Here is a 19,589-nt window from a genome sequence, read left to right as displayed (position 1 = left end):
TTATTAAATTTTTGAGAAAGTTATATAATAATAATTTATTTTATAATTCCTTAAATTAATTTTAATAATTACATTTTAACATTTATATGTTTAACTTAAAATATATTCAAAAAATAAAAAGATATTCAAAACATATATAATATCTATACATTAATTTCGTTATTAATTTTTAAATAAAATTTTAAATTAACATTTAAATTATAAAATATAAATATAAATTTTAAATTATATACAAAATTTTTTCAAATTTTTAATTATATTTCATTTAAAAATTGCTAAGTAATATTTTTAAATTATGAAATCTTTATTGCAACATTTATCTAATGTTTATTGCATCAATAGTTTTAAAATTAGATTCAGATATTTCATAGTCATCTAAATTATACATTTAAAGTATATTTAAAATATGAAGTATATTATATATAAAGTATATTAAAATATATTAATATATAAAATAATTATACATTTATATTGTAAGGATATAAACGAATTTCAGATAAAAAAGTTTTATCTTTTGTAGAAATTTATTTTATCAAGTTTTTGACAATTTGCATTAAATGTTAATCATATTATAGATATTTCATTTATTATTTTTTGATATCAATGTAAATATCTTTTTATAAATAGTTACCTTTCAAATAAATAAAACATATAATTATATAAATAAAAAAAAATAAGTTAGATAAGTGTTTATTATAAAGTTCATAAAAAGTTATATATTATAAAAATATTTTAATAAATAAATTTAATTATATTAATAAATACATTAAAAAAATATTCATTTGATAAAAAGATTATTATATATTTATTTAACTATTAATTTATAATTCATAAAGTTTGTACATTATTATGATAAAAAAAATTAGAAGAATTGGAAACTACAACCATCTAACGACAAAAATAGTTAATGGAATTATTATCTAATAAAGATTAGTTAAATTCAAATAATAGTGTCTAAGATTGCATATATTATGTTTATTCATAGTGACGGTATTTCATTATTCATTTTTTTTCAAATTAAAACGCATTCGAAAAAAAATTACAAAAATAAATTTATTTTTCAAAAATAATCAAAAAATATAATTTATTCGCATGTATTATATTAAAAATTGCATAATATATTTCAATTTAAAATACAGTTTTATCATTATTATGAAGTCATTATTAATTCATTAATTTGATTAATTATATTTCCTCTAATAAAAATATCCTTTATAAGAAATTTATATAAATTTATATTTTATTTATATTTTCTTTAATAATCATTAATCTAATGACAGTAATATAGAGATAAAATATAAATAATATTTCAACTTCAAAATACAATGAAAATTAAAAAATGAAATTTATAAAAGATCAAAGTTGAAAGGTACAGTCAATGAATATACAAGTCTTCAGTGAGAAAGCAAAAGTGAATAATTTCAGGTTAGTTTATGAATATTTCTTTATAAATTATTATAACTATATGAATTAAAATAATTTCTAATTGATAAACTTCTGAAATTTTAAAACTTTCTTTAAAATAATATATGTCATCAAATATTGTGAAATAAAAAATAAGAAAATACCGATTAGTTATTATGTTTTATATGGTAATTTTTTTTTATACAAATATAAAATTCGTAACGTCGTAATTATATGGTATCAATAATGTTATTAATATACATTTCACAATACATTAATTAATGTTAATACATTCTTTAATATAAATATCAAATATATTTAACATATATTTGAATTACATAAAAATTTCTTTTTCACAGAGATTGATAGTAAAGTTAACTGATGATTTGCTATTAACTATGCAGTTATCAACTTACAACTATTAGTTGAAACAACTGATAATTTCTTGAATTCAAATAATTGAAATTATATTGTACAATTGTGTATACAAGAGAGTTCTTCAATAAGTATTAGTTTTATTGCACAAATTGAAAAATATAGTGTTTTAATATATTTTATAGAAATGAATATATAACATGTTATTTAATCAAGATATCTTCATAATCAAACTGAAATAAATATACTGTTACTATTATTAAAGTATATTTGATATTGAAAGATAAAAGAAAAAAAGAAAAAGAGAAATTTTTCATCTTGGATGCTAAAAAAGGACTTATTTATCAATAAGACCCCTTACTTTAAACATTAAAATAATAGGGATAAAATAATAGGGTTAGATTAAAAAACATTAATAAGAAATAATTGGATATTTATAAGAATTATATTTTATTCCTTTGGTAACAAGAATAAAAAGACCAACATAATATAAATTATGATGTAAGTCAAATTTTATATAGTTAATGTAAAAAAAAAATGTTTTCAAGACTTCGTGGATTTGTGAATCGTCATAGACGAAAGTTTATAGTGGGAGGTATTGTTGTTGGTAGTATTATTTTTATCAGATATACAGCACGTAGGCTTCGAGAATGGCAAGAGAAAGAAATAAAAGATATGCTGGACAGATCAAAACGTCGGCAATATTTTGAATGTAATGAAAGAACATGCAGTCAGATGATAGTATCTCTCACATCAACTTTAAGAGATTCTATAGTAAAAGTTTTGGATACTAATACTATTGTAAATAAGCTCAGAAATGGTTGTCCTGATAAAATAGCATGTTGGAATGAATTAAAAATTTTAGCAATTGCTAGGTCTGCTGTAGTAGTTTATTCATATGCTATGTTGGCAACTTTAATAAGAATTCAATTTAATGTAATGGGTGGTCATGTATACAAGGACATTCAAAATTCTAATGGTACAACTACAGAAAATATTATACAAACAAAATATATGTCACTTTCACGTCATTTTATATATGATGAAATAAAAAAATTGAGTTTACTTATAAGAGATAAAGTGGCAGAAATAACAGCATCAATATCTTTGAAAGATGAATTAACTTTAAGAGATATAGAAGAAATATATTGGGCTTTAACATCTTCTATTTCTGCAGATAGTTCAAAGAATCCTATAAAAAATCTTGCTGAATATATGCTATTATCAAATTGTGAGGAAGAACAATCACCTATATTATTAAAATTATTCAATGAAACATTGGATCTTTTGGAAACTGAAGAAGTACAAAATTTAACACAAAGTAATATTAGAAATGGATTTAGTTTATTAGTGGATCACATATCTGCATTCTTTGTTGGTTCTCCTATAATAGAAAACAGTAAAACTGCTCAAAATGGTATTTCAGTGCCAGGAACATCAAATCAAAATAGCATAAGCATGAAATATGATTCAAATATATTTACAAATATTAATAAAGTATCAATGCCAATGGCTAAATTAATACCAATTATAAATGGACAAGTACCAGATAAATCAACATCAAGAGATTTTCAAAATGATTTATTACAACGTCTTATAACAAATAATGAACTTAAAGCACTTGGAGCAAATATATATGAAGCATTTAGTATTTAAATTTAAGAATTTAAATATTCATAATATCAGATATTATATGTAAAAGTGATTAAAATAATTGTTTAACAAATTATACTTGATAAATATAATTATAAATATTTTTGTTTAAATATATTTTTATTTTAAATAAAAATATATAAATCTTTTATATAATATGAAAAGAATTCTTATATATGTATATTACTCAAATTGCGAGGAAAGGTACTGATATTTTACTCTTTTATTATATGTAAAATGTTTTATGGATAAGGTATTATAACGGGTTTTATTATATATGATTATGTATACAATACATAAACAAAATTGTAAAATTTAATTATTTTTTAATTATTTTATTATAATAATGTATTTCTATATAATTGAAAATTATATAGAATTTTCATTATATAATATAAAAACAGAATTGTAAAAATTCCTTAATTATTTCGTTATGATATTATATACAAAAAATTATAATATATTTTTATTTTTCAAATAAATTTTTTTTATTTTATTTTCTTTTTTTATAGCAATTTTCTTAAAAATAACGAATGTTTATAAATAATTTAATATTGAAATAAATGTAATTTTTGACTTCTATAAATTACTATTTTATTTATACTTAATAAAGATGAAAAACAATTTATTTAAAAATACATTAAAAATTTATATTTAAATAATATATAATGTATAAAATTATAAAATAAAATTAACTTAATGCATTTGTAATATGATTGCGCGCGCAATATATAAAAAAAAGTTCTAGAATTTGATTGTCAGCATCAACTTTTTCAGTGTGCCGCTCTTCTTGCGGGCGCATGTAGATATTAGAAGTCGATAGTAGTAAAAATTTATCTTAATTTTAATATTTTTTTTATATTATAATCGGTTGGCAAAATGTGGAAGTTTGTAACTCGTGGTATTCGTGAAACTTTAGAACGTCGTGTATGTCGTACAAATGTTTATTATCAAACATCTCAAGATCCAAATTCAAAAAATGAGGTTAAAACAAGTTTGATATATAATCATAAATTTCTACCATCAACTTTTTCCATCTTTAATAAAGAATTTTGTGGCTCAACAAAAACTAGTGGTACAAAGGACAAAGATCATGATTCCAAATGGAATACGAAATATACTTGGTCAGAAGCCATAGGATGGGTAAATTGCGTCGTTTTGTTTATCTTTCACATTTATGATTTTTTCATTTAACATTTTTAAAAAATTTAATTTATTTTTTCTTTAAATATAAAAGTTTTTAAAATTTTATATGTATATATATATATATATATACATCGTAATATATTTTATTATTTCTAAATTTTTTCAATTATTCATTATTTTTTTTTTTTTTCAATTTTTTAATTGATATTATAATTCGGTTTGTATTATATATATAATTATAGATATTTATTAAAATTATATAAATTTTTTAGATGTACTTTAATCGTAAAACTTTTTAATATATTACTTTTATAATAATAGCAATAATAACATTAATTTTATTTTTTTAATAATTTTAATAAATAATATAATAATTTTTTTTAATAGACAAGCGTATTAGCTGTCGGATGGGTAGTGTGTCAAACCTTATGTCTTCATAGAAGACTATTTGAAAAAGAAAAAACTGATTCTTTAAAAAATAAATTATTACAAGTGCCAGAAACATATAATTCTTACTTATTTGATCAAGTATTAAATTTAAAACCACATGTTTTACCTCTTATTAATTGTATTGGCAATAGTAAAATATATGCTCAAGAAAATAATGAAGAAGAATGGAAAGCTGACAAGCCATTCGGACCAATTACTAATGAAGAGGTAAGAATGTTATTTTGCAGACATTATAATATATAAAAAAAAAAATTATAATAGAAAGCAGATAACATTCTATGATTAAACTAATATATATTCTCATTATTGTATCATTTAAATTTACTATAAACCTTAATTAATTTGTGTTAAATATAATTTAATAATTTAATAAATGTTAAATATATTTTATATATTCTATATTATAATTTTAATATTTTTAGATCATTCAAAGTCCACTTTACGTTTGTAATCAATAATTTAATAAATAATTTTGTAATTTTAAGTATTTAATTATTATTTATAATAATACTTATAATAATATTTATAATAATGTAAAATTATAAAGAAAAACATAAACAATATAAATTTGAAAAAATTTTTATTATGTTTCCTTTCCAAAAAAAATGTTTACTGAAATTTAATAATAACAATTAATATACTATTATAAAATATATAACTATTACTATAAAATATAAAATTATTATTATAAAAATTATACAATATATAATATATATAAATACGATATATATATATAATATATTCAATATATATATATATATATACATATAAATACAATAAAAATATTAAAAATTTTGATTAATTTATATACGATATACGATTATAATTTAATTATTAAAATATTTAAAATAAAAGTTATTATATTAAAAGTATTATATTAATATTTATTTCTTTATATTCTCAGGCTCTAAAAGAAGCCACTGAAGAATTTGCTAATACTCATAATTTTACTGTGGCTGAATTTGAACTTCATTATGGTTTAAAAGCTGTAGAAGAGAGACGTTACAAGGATGCTATAAGACATTTTACTGCTGGTGCAAATTTATCATCTGCTGCTAGTATGTTCAATTTAGGACTTTGTTATGAATTAGGGCTTGGAACTTTGGTTGATTATGCACAAGTATGATATTATTAATGATATATTGATGATATAATAATAATTTAATATAAATTACAAAAATCTATATTTTATTAAATATTATATTTTTCTTTAGGCTGCAAAGTATTATAATGATGCAGCAGAACGAGGTCATGCAGATGCTACATATAACTTAGGAGTTTTTTATGCTCAAGGTAGGGGTGGTTTTACAGTAGATATTGATAGAGCTCGTAGTTATTTTGTCAAAGCAGCAAAGTTAGGACAAAGCCAAGCGCAATATGCATTAGATTTAGAAAAACGTTATTACCAAGCTAAGAAAAAAGAAACTGATACAATTCTTCCAGATGAACATAAAAATATGTTGCAAAGTATGCGAAATAATAAAAATATGAATTATATTCTTAAAAAACTAATTAATTATAATAGTACTTTAAATATCCAGTCACAAGAAAATTTTTTAGAAAATTCTGATCATAAACAATCTGTAATAGAATATATAAATCCTGTAAAGTTAATTTCAAATATGTTTGATTTAAACAAGCCAAAAATGTTTAATGTTTCTATAGAATCAAATAATTGTAATGTATCTTATTAGGCTGTAGCAGAATTATTGAATGTAAAAATATAATATTGTTTGTATATAGATTATATAGAATTTTTCATAATGTTTATATTAATTATATCATTATGAATTATCAAAATTAAAAATTAAAATAAAAATTAAAATTACTTAATTATATAGCAGGATCTATTTAAGCAGTATTTTTACAAATTTATTATTTTAATATTTATTTAATATAACATTTTCTTAAGAGTTATTTTAAGATGTTCATAAAATAAATTTTATCATCTTTGTATTATATAAAATATATATAAAAATATCATTTTTTTTCATGTTATGTAAATTCATAATACATTTTTAAAAAAATAATATTAAAAATAATTTAATTTGGTAAAATATTTAATTATATATTATTATAAAGATATAGAGTTTTTAAAGAATGATTTGAATTTACATAATTTTAAGAAATAAAAATTATTATCTGTGATGAACATATAAATACATTTAAAATATATTAATTAAGCTTATTTTTTGTAGTATATATATATATAAAATTTTTGATTAATTTTCTGAATGTTCAATAAAAGAATGAAATTTTATTAAGTAATCATTTTTATTTAAAATTTCAAAATTTTTACCAGTGTGCATTATGTTTTGACACTGTTTTTTTAATAAATTCACTATGACTAGCATATAATTTTAAATTTTTATCAATGTCTACCCATTTTACATTGCGTGCATCATCACCAGCTTTTAATGTTATGTTTTTGGAAAGACTATTATCATTATCATGAAAATTTACAGCTACAGTTTCTATCCAAGCATTATCTGTATTTCTAGGATCATCTACATATCCTTTATAAATTTCTTCTCCTCTTTCAAATAATTTTCTGATACATTTTTCTAATTCTTCTTTTTCTGCTTGACTTTTTTCTAAGAAACTCATAGCTTCTTCCATGAATTCTCTTTTTAAAGTTGTTGAAACTGTCTCACCTGGATCAATCATTCCACCAGGAATAGCCCATTTTCCAGAATCATGTCTTTGTATGGCAACTAACTGCAAAATTGGTTTTTTTGTATCTTTGTTTATTTCTGTACTTCCTGAAACATTCGATTTCCAACGTGTTACAATTGGATCTGCTGCATGATTTGGTCCCCATCGTCCTAAAAGACCACGTCCAAAAATACCAGTACGACCAATAGGATTTAAAGGATAACCATTTTTATTTATATTATAATCATTTGTATAACTTTTACGATTCACTTTTCCTGTTAATTAATATATAAATTAATTTATATATCTAAAACATATATTAATATGAATATTTAATATAATTGATGAAATTAATAGATATATTTCAATTAAACTTATATATATATTATTATATATCATAAAATATTAAAAGATAATGTTATAAAATAAAACTTTTATAAAGTAAAATTAATTTTTATTATAATAAATAGAAAAAAATATATAATAAAAATTTGATATATAATTTATATGTAAATTAATTTATATGTAATAAACTTAAATTTTACAAATTATATTTTATTATTATTATTAATGTATTAATGATATGACATTTTAGTAAAAGAATTATTTTTGATAAAATATAGTATTTTTAATAAAATAAAAAAATTATTTTCAATAATTATAATTATATACTTAATTATAATAATAATTATTGTTATAATAATGATAATAAAAAAATAAATTTTAAAATATAAAAAATATTTTATATATTATGAGTAATGAATTCTATAATATATAAATTAAAAACTTAAAAATAAAATAATTATTATCTGTAATTTCATACTTTATAAAAAAGTAAGGTTAAGTATTGTTAGTTTAAAAAGTTTAATATAACATTTTATATAATTATTTACCATCAATAGAATTCCACTTGGGTTTAAATGAAATTTCTCCAATTTCTGGATCTGCCCAAGGTTTTCCTTTAACAAGTGCAGCAGTATATTCAATTGGTTTGTATTCTGGGAATTCGACATTCCATGCTACTTTATTTTCTGGTACTTCGAAACGTTTTATATTGCTAGATGGATATAAACCTTGTCTACATTCGTAATGAATCATTCTAATAAAAACAATCCACATCAAAATAATCAATTATCTTTATATTTATTACTATTTTATCAGAAAAAATAAAAAAAACTTATTATGAAGGGAATATAAGATATTTCTCACTCTGAAACTTGTTAGTTGTCATTAGCAATATTTTTTCATTACTATATTATACAATTTTAAAGATTTCATTATTCATTTTAATATAGTGAAATAAAATTTCATAGTGAAATAATAATTGTTAACAAAAGTAGACAAATCAATATACATGATATTCATAGATATTCAAAAAGTAAAATTAAAATTTCTTATCAATTATAAATATTTTTCGTTCTAGAAAGAAGAAAAAATTAAGCGTATTATATGCATATTATAAGCATATTATACTACATATTTTTGGAAGCTATTTAATTGAAATGATTCTTAGTTTATAAATTATTACTACAAATGATCACAATATAATTACAGCACACTATATATTTTAATTTGTCACACAAGGGAATACATCTTTTGAAAGAAGGCGGAAGTACGTCATTTTAATTAAAAAATTAAATATTTAATTATTTTTTAAGTTAATTTTTCGAATTATATTGATATTTAATTTTAAAAAAATAATAAAAAAAGTGTAGTATTCATTGAAAAATCTACAATTCTATTTAAAAAAACATAATTAATAATAGATTTACGAAAGATTAACATCAGAATCTACTTTTCTGAAATTCAAATTTTATTTGGAATATTTATCATATTATTTTTCTACATTATTAAAAAGAAATAAGATAAATTTAAATGATTTATTTTGCACATTCTTGAGAATTCTTCAATTAATAAAATTATAAAAGAAAATTCAATATTGAAAAAAGATAATTAATATAATATGATATAATATAAATGAATATATAAACATAAATAATACATAAAAATATTATAAATATATGTATAAATAGTACATATATATAAAGTATATATTTCTAAAAAAATTAGATATCAACTTTTCATTAGATAACATAAATTTGTTTTGATACAAAATTTTTAAATTATTAAAAATTTCTAGATAAATTTCAAATAATTTTTAATTTTATAATTTTTAATCTTAAAAATTTTATATATTATCTTTTCTTAAGTTGTTTTCTTTTGATTTAAAATTACAAGAATTCAAATTGAATACTATAAATTTTAGATTTTAAAATTTCAGAAAAAAATTGTATATATCTTTTTTTGATATATATAAAATATATATATATATCATTTGATATATTTGATATATATAAAATAGGAATTTTTAATATCAAAAATTTTTGTTTTCAATTTTGTAATTTAATTTATAATTTTGTGATAAAAAAATATAATTGGAAAAAAAAATAACAAATGATTTAGAAAAAGAATATAATCTTTTAATAATTTAATACATTTAATACACTTTTTAATTAAATATATGAAATTTATAAAAATTATTTTATATCGAATTTTTTTCAGAAATGACTTTAGATATTTTATTCAACAAAGTTAATATTAATAAATAATATTATATGTATAATAAATAATTAAATTATATTATATAAATAATATTAAATAAATTATAGATAGATATTAGATATATATTAAATAGATTATAATTGAAGTATGTTTAATATGTTTGAATATGTTAACGTAAGAAATATGCTTAAGATTTTTAACATAAAAAAAAATTAGCACATTAATAATACATTAAAATATATACTTACATATACAATAATAATTTATATAACAGATTTAAAAAATATATACAATGTAAAGTTTTTGTTATTTGTAAACAATTTAATTATTATACATTAAATATATTATAAAGTAAATTATATATGCGATATATATAATTTATTTTATGTATAAATTTTTTAAAAAATGAAATGAAAAATAATAAATTTATTACTATGATTTTTCATTAGATAATAAAACATATAAGTAATTAAATATGAATTATAAAATATTATATTTAAATTATAAAGTTCATGTGTGAATATGTGTTACAATGACAATATTGAAAATTAAAATGTAAATGAATGATCAATATCAAAATGTTTTTTATGTTTATATTATTTTACTTTTAATTAATTTAATAATTTTGAAAATTTGAAAATTTCCTTTTTATATTGTATAATTGAAAAAAATAAATACAATTTAAATGTATTAAATTATAATACAAACAATAGATGGCGCTATATTATAAATTTAGTGATTTTATAATTTGGAATATGATCAGAAATATATTTCTATAATTATTTCATTTTAAATAATAATAATAAATAATTATTTCATTTTAAATAATAATAAAATGTTTATTTATTGTTAAATATTTATTATTTTATTATTTATTATTTATTATTAAATATATCAACAATATTAACAATAAATATTTTTTTTATTGAATAATAAATATTAAATTAAATTTTTTAAAATTTAAAAATTATTATTTATCATTTATTTATAATTTATTGTGAAAATACATAAACTTTTCTTAAAAGTATTATTATTCAAATATTTATATATATTTTAAATAATGAAAATAAAAGTTAAATTAAAATATGTATGATTATTATTTGTTACTGATTATTATTATTATTATTATATATTTGAGAAAATTTTTAAAATACAAATATAAATACATATTATTTTAATATTTTTTTTATTATTATACTATTTTAATATTTTTTTTATTTAAAAATAAGAATATATTGTTTCTTTATATAACGGTAAAATTTTTTTGATTTGTATGAAAAAAATATATTTTATAATTAATAATATTATTTTATCATTATTAATAATATTATTTTATTGTAAGTAGAAAGAATAAAATATATAAAATTAAATAGCTTCATATTTTTTTTATAAAATTATAATATCGTATTGATTTATAAGTTACGTATCTTATATTATTATATTCAGTGATTAGATATTTTGGCGGCAATGTGAATACTATAATAAGTGAAAGTTATATGATTGTTGTTCATTATTGCATATTAAATTAAAAGATGGGTATTACTGGTTTATTACCGTTTTTGAAAAAAGCTTCAAAAAATATAAATGTTGCACAGTTTTCCGGTGGTGTTGTTGCTATTGATTCTTATTGTTGGTTGCATAAAGGTGTGTTTTGTTGTGCTGAACAATTGTCAATGGGACAACCGACAGATGCGTAAGAAAAATGTTATTATTTTATATTGTATATTGTATATTGACATAATTATTTAATTATTTTCTTATTTTAGATATGTTCATTATTGTATGAAATTTATATCTATGCTATTATCTTATAAAATAAAGCCAATTCTTGTATTTGATGGGAAACATTTGCCTGCTAAAAAAGAAACTGAAGCAAAACGACGAGAGTATGTATAATCTTTGAAAATTTGAAATAAAAATTCTATATAATAAAAAGATAATTTTGAAATATAATAATTAATATTAATTTTTTTTAATTTTATATATTGTTTTTACATTTTAATAAAATTGTTTAATACATTTATGTGTGCAAACTTTGCATGCAATACATTTATGTATCATGGAAATTTTCTACTGTAACGTTTCAATAACATGTGTTTGTTTAATTTATTTCAAAAAAATTGGAAACTAAAAAAAAAAAAAAGAAATAAAATAGTTTTCTTCTCTCACTGAATGTATTATATATTATGCTCATATTTTCAATATGATTTTTAATATCTGTTTTAATAATTGATTGAGTTTTAATGATTTACATATAAGAAAATATTGATAATATTATAATCAATCCTCAATTTTTAATTTAACTATGAATATATTAATGCAAATTATTAAATTTTTTTTTCCAATTTAATAAATTTAAAAATTATTTAATTTTTGATTATTAATTAATTTATATTAATTATGTTACTATTATTATTATTATTATATTACTATGTATAATAAATTTATTATTAGTTTCATAAATTATTCTAATTTTTACTTATTTAAATATTTAAATATATGTATTTTTCATTTATATGTACTTAGAAATAGACAGATAAACCTTCGTAAAGCTCATGAGTTAATGCAAATGGGACAACATGCAGAGGCAAAAAATTTAATGAAGAGATCTATAGATATTACACATGAAATGGCTCTAAAATTAATTAAAGAATGTCATAAAATGAATATAGATTGTATTGTAGCACCATATGAAGCAGATGCACAATTAGCATATCTTAATATTAATAAAATTGTTGATGTTGTTATCACTGAAGATAGTGACTTGATATTGTTTGGTTGTAAAAAGGTTTATATTCTTTTTTGTATAATTTTAGCATTATATAAGTGAATTTATAATCGATTTAAGTAAAGAACGATTATTATTTATTATATTATTTAAGTATAAAAATGATTATAGATTTCAAAAATACATATTTTTATATTTTAAAATATATATCTTTGTATTTTATATTGCAGGTATTATTTAAAATGGATGTGAATGGTAATGGTCTTTTAGTTGATCAAGAACAATTATATCTTGTAATGGGTGTACGTTCTGAACATTTTAATATGGATAATTTTCTTTATATGTGTATTTTATCAGGCTGTGATTATTTATCATCTCTCCCTGGTATTGGATTAAATAAAGCAAAAAAATTTATAAGCGGAAATACAGACTGTGATATATATAGAGTAAATTGTTTTATATATATATATATATTTACAAATTATTTAAATTTATGTATAAATTCATATTTCTATAAATATATATTTATTTTCATAGGCTTTAACTCGATTAGGATCTTATTTAAATATGAAATCTTTAGTTGTTTCAAAACAGTATAGAGATTCATTTATATTGGCAGTTATTACTTTTAAACATCAATTAGTATTTTGTCCTTTAAAAAGAAAACAAGTTCGTTTAAATCCACCCATGTCTGATATAACAGAAAAACAATTATATTATGCTGGTACAGAAACAGATCCAGATATTGCATTACAACTTGCACTTGGAAATTGTGATCCTTTTACTTTAAAAATACTTCATAATTTTGATCCTGATAATATAAAGGTAACCATTAATAAAGTTATTTTTATAAACTAAAGTAGGTTTTATTATTTCTTGCAAATTAAATGTTAGAATTTTTAATTAAATATACAAACATTAAATTTATATGTAATTTTTTTTATTATATTTTATTATATTATATTTATATATTATATTTATATATATTTATATATATCATGAAACATTGAATACATAAATTTGGGATTTTCTAGGATCAAGTTAATAAACATAACAAATGGACACAAAAATCAAAATTTTCTCAACAGAGTATTTGGTCAAAAGAATATAATGTACAAAATCAAATGCAAAAATCTTCTCAACAAAAGAATATTGTGGATTGGTGTAGTACTGTTGATCAAAAAGCAATTCCTCATACAAGTTACTTAAAAAAACCTACTTTAGTGAAACAACAAGATAATTCTGGTAGCTATGTATAGTATATATAATATACTATATATATTTATTTCTTATATTATTATTTCCCTATATTTAGATATTAATTTATATTATATATTAATATATACAGATATATTAATACATATTACATCTAATATATATTAGAAAATTAATATTTAAGATATTTATACATATGTTACAGAGAATGAACAATTAAACAAAGAAGAAATTTTGAATATATATGAATCCAAAGATATAATAGATATTGAAAATAATTCAGAAGTAAATACTTCTAACGAAAATAAAATATCTCCTGTTTTAGTTAAAAGAACAAATCCATTTTCGAAATCATCTAATCCTAAAACTTCTCCAAGTCTTCTGTTTAAGAATAAAAGTCGAATAAAAGGAAATAGAATGTGTGTTAGAAAAACAATTATAAGTGAAGAAATTATTACAGAGAGTAAATTTTTTAAAGCTATTGACGAAACTAATAATATTAGAGATAATAATTATACATATTTATCTACAAACTCAAATGAAATTTTATCAGAAAAAAAAAATGTAAAATCAAATGAAAACAATCAAACAAGCAATATTAATTTACAAATTTTAATGACAAATGACGAAATAGAAACAAATTCACATCCTATGGATATTGATGAAGAGCATAATATATCATTTGTATCAAATGAATGTAAAAATATTAAAAATTCAAATATTTTTTCTAATTGTGATTTAGGAAAATTACATTTAGATATTTCAATGAATAGAAATATAGAAAATATTAATATAAATAATCCAAGTACTTCATCAGAATTTAATTTCGAAGATTCCGAATTTTTAATTCCGCAAGAAACTATAGATAATTTGAATTGTAGTTCATTTAAATGGTCTGATACAAAAGAACTTACACAAATTAATAATAAAACAAAACAAAATAAAAATAAACGCTTTTGTAATTTTAAAGTAAGTATTAATTTTAACATATAATTCTTAAAAATAAGAAATAAATTAAATATAATTGTTGTATAAGCATGTTGTATAAGCATTAAGTCATCATAAATGTGCTATAATAATTCAACTAGTAAAGAGTTGAATGACTTTAAAAATATTAAAAAAAAGTATATTAATTAAATATTAAGACGAAGATATAATAATCGAGAATATTTTTATATTTGTTTGAACTATATTAAAATATTCTTTTAGCTTATAGATACTAAATTAAATACGACAAGCAGTACACGTCGAAGCCAACGATTACATTCAATACATAAACAACAAAGTTTGTTAAGCACATATGGTTTTGAAAAAAAAAGTAAGTTTAACATATTCAAATTTTGAAATTTTCCGAAAATTATTTAAATATTCTCTTTATTTGCAAATTTCTCTTTATTTTTTTTCTTTGTTTTTTAGAATCATATTTTTCCGCACATGAAAGTTATAAATAAAAATTGCGTGTACTGTGCTACAATTTTTTGTAATAATAAAATATTTGTAAAAAATATAAAAAAGAAAATATGTACAAGACTTTGAGAAACTTTAACTTTATTATAATTATAATAATTTTTTAAAAATATTAAATATATTTTTACATATATATATATATATAAATGTATTTATATTTTTCCTTCTTAAAATCACTTTTTAAGTGAAATTTATTTTCGAAAAAAAAATATAAATTTAAGAAAAAGAAACGCAAAGAAAATATCTTTATAAAGTTTATTGATATTCAGAATTCAATAATAATTATAATTCAACAATAATTGAATAAAATCAAAAGAAATTATGTAAAATTTAGACTGAACTGATAATTTTTAGCTTAACATTGGTTTTCAAAAAGTATTTATTATTATTATTAATAAAATAAATTTTTAATATTTTTAAATTTAAATTATTTTGAAATCTTTCTACAACAATATTTTTAATATATTCATTTTAATATTTTTGAAAAACGATTTTAGAAAGCGATGATAAAATCTCATTAATAGAAAAAATAAAACTATTTATCTATAATGTATCTATTTAAAAAAAATGTAACGAAAATATATTATCAAAATTACAATAAAAATTAAATACATTAAAAAAGACAAAAAACATAAAAAAATTTAACATAAAAATAAGTTTAAAAAGAAACATAATATAAATAGACGAAATTTATCAATATATATGATAAAAATTGATCATTACTTAAATATTAAAAAAATTTCTACAAAGGTACTTACTAGATATAAAAATTGGATGAAATAGACTTATTAAGATTTTTAATTAATAAGTTAATCAAAAAAAAATAAATTTAATCAGATTTCATGTTTTAAATTTTACTAAATATAGGATAAAAAATAATGAGAGAACAATGGAGATAAGATAAAAATTTGAGAATCAACGCCATCTTTAGGATATTACAAATGAATATAAACAAGGAGAATAAATAGTGCGAGAAAGATAAAATGTAAGAATTAATCGGTAAAGCTATCTTTTATCTTTATTAAAAATATTTTCTCAAAAACCATATTTCTAAAAATAATTCAAAAGATAACGCTGATATTTATCTTTTATTCTATCTTATCATACAATCATATTTTTAAATAAATATTTTCGATATTCAAAAGATAGCATTGCCGATTAATTCTTATATTCTGTTCTTTTCTCATTATTATTCTTCTTCTTATTTATGCTTATTTCATTATGATATATTGGAGATGGTACTGATTTCTAAATTTTTATGTTTCTATTTATTATATATTTTTATTTTGTTTTCCTATTTATTATTATTTTTGTTATTAATTTTCCTTGTCTATATTATATATTTTACATTTTAAGTTTGTATTTAAGAATATGATGATATTTAATTAATTTTATTGCATCGTTGTTCAACTTATTAATTACAAAAAAAATTTTTAATCTTAATTTATATTAATTTATTTATATTAATTATTTATATTAATTTATATATATTTTACATATATAAATATTTTTATGTTTTTATATATAATATATTTTTTATATATATTTTGTATTTTTATATTTTATATAAAACATTTTATGGCCATAATTAAAGTAGAACAATAGAATAAAAATGCTGAATTAAAAAACAAATTTTAACGAAATCTTGGCTATATCTTTAGATGCAGACACATATTATGAAATTTTTAGCTTGATATTGTTTTTTGAGAAATAATTTAGTGTTAGCTTAAGAACAATATTGAAATTTAAAAAAAAAATAATCTACAAAAAATATTAAATCCCACAATGAAAATGATATCTATATTTAAAGAGATTATGATAAAAATAAATTATTAATTTGAAAGTTAAAGAAATCAGAAAAATTTAAGATAAATATAAAAATATAAAATAGATAAAAAATAAATATAAAACTTATAAAAATTTAATAAAGAAATTCAATATATGAATAAGTAGATTAGAAAAATTCAAAAAATAAAAAAAGAAACATGAAAGTTAAAAAATTCTAAAGATTTAAAGTGTAGATAGTAATTAAATTAAGAATGTATGCAAATTGAGAAAGAAAATTAGAAAAAATTGAAATATAAGAAAAAGTATTTCAATATTCAGGTATTATAATATCTAAAACATAATAATTATCTGGTTATGATGATTTATATAATGATTTATATAATTAATATCAATGTATCCTTGTATAAAATAATATACAATAAATTAATTTAGAGATGATTAAATTGGAAATGATATTCACCAGTCGTGATGAAAAAAGCAAGGCATAAACCTCTGATCACTGAAATCGATTTACGAGAACAACGATTTACGATCTGACTTTGATTGAGTTCTCCAATTGATCAAACCGTGGATCTTCGACTGATTGCTGGAAGTAGAGCCACTGGAAGAGAGACCAACGACTCTTGTCATTGTCGCATGACGATGGCCGAGAATGACTCGAGAATTAGATTTGACATTTACACCAAGAAGATAATGGAATTCTCTGATACGTTCAGAAAAATAAAAATTTGAAAAGAAAGAAAAAGAAGAAGAACGAAGAACAATTTGATTCTATTCGAGAAGAGGAAAAGTGAAGGAGTTGAAAATACATATAATTCGTTAAGGAGCGTAGTATCTTTGTACGGAATGTGCTCATAATAAATTTAATTTAAATACCTATCTTATTTGAAACTATATTTAAAACTAGAATTTAAATCTAATTTTAAATTAAAATACATGTATCTCGCGATGCTTTGTGGGATTAAAAAAATGAAGTAAATTTAAAAAAAAGAAAAAAATCTGAAACATATAAAAATAATCAATCACATGAAGCATAAATAAAATTAGAAATTTTATAAATATAAAAGAAATTTGATTTTAATATTTTACATATATATATATATAAATTTAATTCAATTTTAACACGAAGAAAAATTTAATTTTAGTTTTGACAAATAATTATTGTCATTTGTTCTAAAGAAATGAATTGAATTTATTTATTAATATATATATTATAATGATTTTAAGTAATTATTTTAATTATTATAAAAATTAAAAATTCACATTGGCAAATTTTTTAGCAATATTTTCATTAAATCATTAAAAAAAAATCAAAGAAGGCTATAAAGACTATACTTAATAGTCTAAGTAAATATTTTCCATCTTTTTCTTATCAATTATTTATATAAGAAAATACTGCTATGAATTATAAAATATTTTTTAATGATTCAAAAATGATTATGAATTTTAAGAATTTATGTTAACTAATTTAGAAAAATTACGTTGTAAATGTTCGTTATCAAAATTTAGATAATTTTTAATAATAAAATATGTCGTGAATTATAAATATTCGAAATTTATTGCAAAATAATAAAAATTTTATAAGTTGAACATGCAATATGACAAAAAAAAATAATATATAATTTAATTACAATAGAAGAATCTGAAACATAGAAAAAAAAATTAATGTAGTTCTTAGCTTGGCACCAATTTTCAAAAACTAATCTTTCTAATATAATACTTCTAATACGATATTTTTAATTTAAAATTTGTAATACAATTTTCTAATATATTTTTAATTAATTAAAATAATATGAAAACTGATGCCAATTACCAGGTCTCACCAACGAGGAGGTGACTACATTGAGACCCACGTAACATAAAGAATATAATAAAAATAAGTTTTAGTATTAAAATTAAAAAAATAAAAAAAAAATAAATAAATAAAAAGTAAATGAAAATTTAAATTAATAAATTAATAAATAAATAAAAAAATATAAATTAATAAATAAATTAATAAACAAAAATATATAATAGTATATGAATAAATAAATATATAAATAATTAAAGAAGTTATATTTAAATAAATGAATATATAAGTGACTAATTGTAAATAAAATAAAACAATAAGTAAATAGTAATTAAAAAGTAAAATGAATAAGTATAT

The 19,589-nt window shown here is 18.2% G+C and overlaps 3 protein-coding genes across 6 annotated transcripts; 2 read left to right on the top strand and 1 right to left on the bottom strand.

Annotated features, from left to right (window-relative positions):
• Window positions 1–914: 914 nt before the first annotated feature.
• LOC107997532 (peroxisomal biogenesis factor 3) lies at window positions 915–7,288 on the top strand. Of its 2 annotated transcripts, XM_062071770.1 has the most exons (5): window positions 1,383–1,592; window positions 1,764–4,575; window positions 4,966–5,235; window positions 5,933–6,148; window positions 6,243–7,288. In XM_062071770.1, exons 2-5 carry the CDS (start codon window positions 4,312–4,314, stop codon window positions 6,720–6,722), a joined length of 1,230 nt encoding a protein of 409 aa, XP_061927754.1. In that variant the 5' UTR covers window positions 1,383–1,592; window positions 1,764–4,311; the 3' UTR covers window positions 6,723–7,288. The 2 variants fall into 2 exon arrangements, with proteins under 2 accessions (XP_016911680.1, XP_061927754.1); XM_017056191.2 differs by lacking the exons at window positions 4,966–5,235; window positions 5,933–6,148; window positions 6,243–7,288 and having other exon boundaries at window positions 915–1,425; window positions 1,764–4,018.
• Window positions 7,284–18,404, bottom strand: LOC107997530 (ADP-ribose pyrophosphatase, mitochondrial). Of its 3 annotated transcripts, none has more exons than XM_028666559.2 (3): window positions 17,904–18,404; window positions 8,577–8,782; window positions 7,284–7,958 (listed from the first exon to the last, which is right to left on the bottom strand). In XM_028666559.2, the coding sequence occupies exons 2-3, from the start codon at window positions 8,779–8,781 to the stop codon at window positions 7,324–7,326; spliced, it is 840 nt and encodes a 279-aa protein (XP_028522360.1). In that variant the 5' UTR covers window position 8,782; window positions 17,904–18,404; the 3' UTR covers window positions 7,284–7,323. The 3 variants fall into 3 exon arrangements, with proteins under 3 accessions (XP_028522360.1, XP_016911682.1, XP_016911681.1); XM_017056193.2 differs by lacking the exon at window positions 17,904–18,404 and adding an exon at window positions 9,038–9,063; XM_017056192.3 differs by lacking the exon at window positions 17,904–18,404 and having other exon boundaries at window positions 8,577–9,445.
• LOC107997473 (exonuclease 1) lies at window positions 11,609–15,794 on the top strand. Its single transcript, XM_028666557.2, has 9 exons — window positions 11,609–11,938; window positions 12,012–12,131; window positions 12,772–13,033; window positions 13,204–13,419; window positions 13,511–13,798; window positions 14,008–14,218; window positions 14,394–15,157; window positions 15,398–15,506; window positions 15,605–15,794. The coding sequence occupies exons 1-9, from the start codon at window positions 11,778–11,780 to the stop codon at window positions 15,637–15,639; spliced, it is 2,166 nt and encodes a 721-aa protein (XP_028522358.2). The 5' UTR covers window positions 11,609–11,777; the 3' UTR covers window positions 15,640–15,794.
• Window positions 18,405–19,589: the final 1,185 nt, after the last annotated feature.

The sequence above is a fragment of the Apis cerana genome, linkage group LG2 (assembly GCF_029169275.1).
Source record: "Apis cerana isolate GH-2021 linkage group LG2, AcerK_1.0, whole genome shotgun sequence".
Taxonomy (NCBI): domain Eukaryota; kingdom Metazoa; phylum Arthropoda; class Insecta; order Hymenoptera; family Apidae; genus Apis; species Apis cerana.
The sequence above is the reverse complement of the archived record's forward strand: the minus strand, read 5'-3'. Positions and strand labels throughout refer to the sequence as shown.

Coding starts and splice junctions, on each gene's coding strand:
- LOC107997532 (XM_062071770.1), top strand. CDS start 4,312: ATGTGGAAGTTTGTAACTCGTGGTATTCGTGAAACTTTAGAACGTCGT. Junction 5,236..5,932: donor GACCAATTACTAATGAAGAG/GTAAGAATGTTA, acceptor TTATATTCTCAG/GCTCTAAAAGAAGCCACTGA. Junction 6,149..6,242: donor CTTTGGTTGATTATGCACAA/GTATGATATTAT, acceptor ATTTTTCTTTAG/GCTGCAAAGTATTATAATGA.
- LOC107997530 (XM_017056192.3), bottom strand. CDS start 8,802: ATGTGGATTGTTTTTATTAGAATGATTCATTACGAATGTAGACAAGGT. Junction 7,959..8,576: donor CAAGTGGAATTCTATTGATG/GTAAATAATTAT, acceptor ATTAATTAACAG/GAAAAGTGAATCGTAAAAGT.
- LOC107997473 (XM_028666557.2), top strand. CDS start 11,778: ATGGGTATTACTGGTTTATTACCGTTTTTGAAAAAAGCTTCAAAAAAT. Junction 14,219..14,393: donor GAAACAACAAGATAATTCTG/GTAGCTATGTAT, acceptor CATATGTTACAG/AGAATGAACAATTAAACAAA. Junction 15,158..15,397: donor AACGCTTTTGTAATTTTAAA/GTAAGTATTAAT, acceptor ATATTCTTTTAG/CTTATAGATACTAAATTAAA.